Below are 4,071 nucleotides of genomic sequence, written 5' to 3' on the forward strand. Positions count from 1 at the left end.
GAGAGAGAGAGAGAGAGAGAGAGAGAGAGAGAGAGAGAGAGAAACATGGATGCAAGAGAGACACATAGATTCCTTGCCTCCCACAGGACCCTGACTGGGGATTGAACCTGAAACTGAAGTATGTGCCCTTGACCAGAAATTGAATCCACTGCCCTTTAGTCTGTGGGCCGGCGATCTCACTGCTGAGCCAAACTGGCCAGGGCAATGTTTTATTATTTTTAATTTTAGACCTTTGTGCTATGTTATTTTTGTTGTTCTTTAATAGGTTGGAATTTCTTACCTTTGTTTCTCAAAAATAAACTATAATCTCCTTGAGGCCAAGGGCAGTCTTTGAATACTTTTATACTCCCAGAATTCTTAGCATAGGGGGTGCTAAGCAGAAGGGTTCAACTCAATGGATTAAATGTTGCCAAAGGATCATCCAAGATGGCTTGCAGCCATCTCCTGGTCCCATATAATTTGCTTACCATGGCATTGACATTTACGTGATCAACTTTCTTATTTCAAACCTAAATACAAGATATTGGCAAATTCAATTCTACCCCAACGGCCAGATTTCTCAGGCCAGCATCACTGGATTCCCCAGCAGCCACAGCAAGCTATTATTATCAGAACTAAGTCCCAGGGAGGCCCAATAGAGAGGTCTGAAAGTCTCTCGACCGTAGTGACATCTATTGTGGCCGATGTCATGCAGGGATTCGAAGCCATCCTCCTTCCACACCTCAGCTCCTCTGGGGAGCGACAGCAGCTCTGAGAGCCAACCTCGGCTCTGGCTCAAGTTGATACACACAAAGAAAAGTAAGCACCCCAGAAATAAAAAGAAAACACAGGCCAGAGCAATTACTAAATAGAAGTTCCAGGTGGAAAGGTGCCCTTCTGTTTCCCAGGCATCTTCAAAGTCTGGAAGGACCTGCCCTAGCTGGTTTGGCTCAGCAGTTAGAGCATTGGCCTGTGGACCAAAGAGTCCCGGGTTCGATTCTGGTCATGGGCATGTACCTCGGTTGTGGTTAGTCGCTGCCTTGTTGGAGTTTTGCAGGCAGCAACCAATCTGTGTCTCTTTCACATCGATGTCTCTCTCTTTCTCTCTCTCCCTCCCTCCCACTCTGTGAAGACAAATTGTAAAAATATCCTCAGGTGAGGATTAAAAACATACACACATTTTTTTTTTTTAAGTCTGGAAGGGCCTGAGGAGCAGAGTTGCTCAAAAGCACACCTAGGTGAGTCTCCATGGTCCTGAACCACTATCACCACCCTCTGTTTAACTGCATCAGTGGGAAGAACTAAGCGAGCAGTCCGGAGCTCTCCCATATTGGCTGAAATTCTGAAAAGGCTAAAAAAGTCAGGAGCCTGAGAGATGTGGTAGGAAAGCCAGGCATTGGAGCCGCTGTCTGTATCCCCTGCTACCACTTTTGTGACCAAGTGTCCAGTTCTGGCAGAGCAGAGCACAATTTCCACTGCGATAGAGCCATTTCTGGCAAGGGAAAGAAGATGACAGGAGCATTGTCATTCCTATCAATGACAAACAAGTTCACGGTCACTGCTGCATTTCTGGGAGGAGTGCCACCATAACCGGCTTCCACTTGAAAGCTAAACCCCTTGAGCTACTCCAAGTTAAAGGAAGCTTTGGCAGTGATAACCCCACTGGGAGATTCTACTGCCACCAAGCTAGAGGCTATCTGCCCTTCAGAGATAATATCCAACAGTTCATAGAAGACAAGGCCATTCTTTCCCTGGTCCAGATCCTGGGCAAATATGCAGCCTGGAGAGGCTTCAGGGCCATTGTTCTCAGACATATAAAGTTCCTGTTGAGGTTGAGGAAAGCTTGATGTATTACTGTCCACATCACCAGCTGACACAGTCAGTGTCCTGTGGGTGCTAAGTCAGATGAGCCACCAACTGAGGCAGTGATCAGGACCTGCTGTTCGCTGACCTGCTCCCTGTCCAGTGGCCCATCACTCAGCAAATTGTCATAATTGTCAAACGAAGACTTCGGTTTAAAAACAGCTCTGCTACCCTGCGGAGTGGTTCAGTGGTTGAACAGCGACCCATGCACCAAGAGGTCGCTGGTCCCATTCCCGGCAAGGGCACATGCTCAGGTTGTGGGCCAAATCCCCAATGGGGGGCATGCAGGAGGCAGTCAATCGATGTTCTCTCTTATCGATGTTTCTATCTCTCTCCCTCTCACTTTCTCTCTCTCTCTAAAGAACAACAAACAAAAAACCCCGCCTCCACTGGACATGCTACAAATGACTTTACCATTGGGACCGAAGCCCTCATCCCTTAGGAGAGCAATCATTGTGCCAGGGACAGTGTTCTTGGAAAGTGGACTGGAGAGAATCAGCAGGTTCACCTCGGGGGGCATGATCATTCACGTCAGTCACTTCCACTAGCAGTTTGGTGGCACTGGCTTGACCCAAGGTACCTTCATTCCTCTCCTGGATATATGCCTCCAGTAGTGTTTCAGACAGACCTAGTAAAACAGCTACCTGCACCTCCCCATTTCTAGGCTGAGCGTGAAAGTGGTGTGGCGACTTTACTTGCGTGTTGTTGCTTACGGAGTCCTGGATTTCCCCATTGGAGACTTCATCCAGGTCTGAGGTCTAAACTCGTAATGACACAGTTTCGTTGGGTGCAGTCTCTGGCACGTTAGTGCTGTATACTGTGCGCTCAAATACAGGTGCATTGACGTCTGTGTCCACCAGAGAGCGCTGGCCGCTCTGCAGTCCTGACCGATGAGCACCAGCCGGTTGCTGGCGCTCTTCTTAGGATCCAGAGTTTCCATCCGGAACCTCATGTCCAGGCGAAAGTGTTGGCTGGGGCACAGGCTGTAGCTTAGCAACCTATTGCTTACCTGATTGGCATCTTGGGCATTAGGGACAGTAAAGCGGGCCCCAAGCATCAGGAACTTGGGGATGTGCAGCTGTAGGTCGTTGGCAGGGGAGAGGGGTGTGATAACATCCAGGATGTGGACGCGCATCTTGTGAGACGCCAGCGGTTTCTCCTGAACCAGTTCGTAGGTCAAGACGCAAGCAGCTTTAGCGTCACACATACTTTCGGGGTCCACCGGCTCTCAGACCACCAAGCTACCACTGGCCATCTCCACTGAAATAGGGCTGGTCGTGGCTGAAAAGGAAGTGGAAGTTCCGCAAGGACAGAGCGGCAGCCGACAACCTCTAGTCCAAGGTAACGGCCATGCCTCGCTGGGTCACCTCCAACACTGAGTATTGAAGCTGTCCTGAGGCAGAGCTGCAGGACACACACAAATAGCCGCACCCTCCAGACCCCAGACCCTGCTCCAAACTCCCGCAGAGCAGGAGCCCTGGTATAAAGAGCAAGGGCAGCCGGCCCCCGCTGCGGCTAGAGGTGCCGAGACCGCGGACGTCCCACCTTCGGAGTACCCGGGTAGGTCCGGTCGGGCCGGCAGGGAGCTCGGCTTGCTGGGCCGAGGCTTGGCAGCCCTCTGGGGAAGCAGAGCCGGCGGGTGCGGAGGCGCGCAGCGCCGCCTAGGGATGCAGAGACAGGACCACGGCGGGCTGGGATCTCGCCGCGGCCTGGGATCTCGCTCCGAGTCCGGGCAGTGGGAGCGGAGCAGGCAATGAAGACTCTCCAAAAACCGAACACATCATCGTTTAATCGGCGTTTCCTAGGACAACACCCGAGGCCGCCCTGGTCGTAGCATCTACAACCTCTGCCTGAAGACTGACTGGGGCTAAGCACAGTTGGTCTTCTCTCCCAGCTGTCAATTCCCAGCTGGAGCGCCCACCCGCCCCCTGCAGTGCCGACTGAAGAGGGCGCAACTCCGAGGAACCGCCGGCTGAGCGGGAGACAGGCGGATCTGTGCTGTTAGCATGGCTCATTCGCAGGAGGGCGAATAACAGCTTGCTCTATTAAGTTCCTCCTTTTATGCAGCCCCAATAGGCATATCCTTATATCTGGTGGGCCCTGATATTTTGTAAATATTTGTCAACGTCCACCGCAGGGGCCCACACCCTTAAGCATCTGACAAGATGTTGTAGGCAGACTTATCAGGCAATTACAGTGGCTACACTTGGCACTTGATAGGTTTCAAGA

The 4,071-nt window shown here is 51.6% G+C and overlaps 1 protein-coding gene and 1 pseudogene across 1 annotated transcript; both read right to left on the reverse strand.

Annotated features, from left to right (window-relative positions):
- Nucleotides 1-481: 481 nt before the first annotated feature.
- LOC118642968 lies at nucleotides 482-2,277 on the reverse strand (annotated as a pseudogene).
- Nucleotides 2,155-3,395, reverse strand: LOC118639955 (protocadherin alpha-C1-like). The gene has a single exon (XM_036276676.1). It carries the CDS (start codon nucleotides 3,047-3,049, stop codon nucleotides 2,552-2,554), a length of 498 nt encoding a protein of 165 aa, XP_036132569.1. The 5' UTR covers nucleotides 3,050-3,395; the 3' UTR covers nucleotides 2,155-2,551.
- Nucleotides 3,396-4,071: the final 676 nt, after the last annotated feature.

The sequence above is a fragment of the Molossus molossus genome, unplaced genomic scaffold (assembly GCF_014108415.1).
Source record: "Molossus molossus isolate mMolMol1 unplaced genomic scaffold, mMolMol1.p scaffold_m16_p_1, whole genome shotgun sequence".
In the NCBI taxonomy this organism is placed as follows: Eukaryota; Metazoa; Chordata; class Mammalia; order Chiroptera; family Molossidae; genus Molossus; species Molossus molossus.

Bases quoted from the DNA above. Each gene is read 5' to 3' on its own strand.
- LOC118639955 (XM_036276676.1), bottom strand. From the start codon at position 3,049: ATGTGTGACGCTAAAGCTGCTTGCGTCTTGACCTACGAACTGGTTCAG.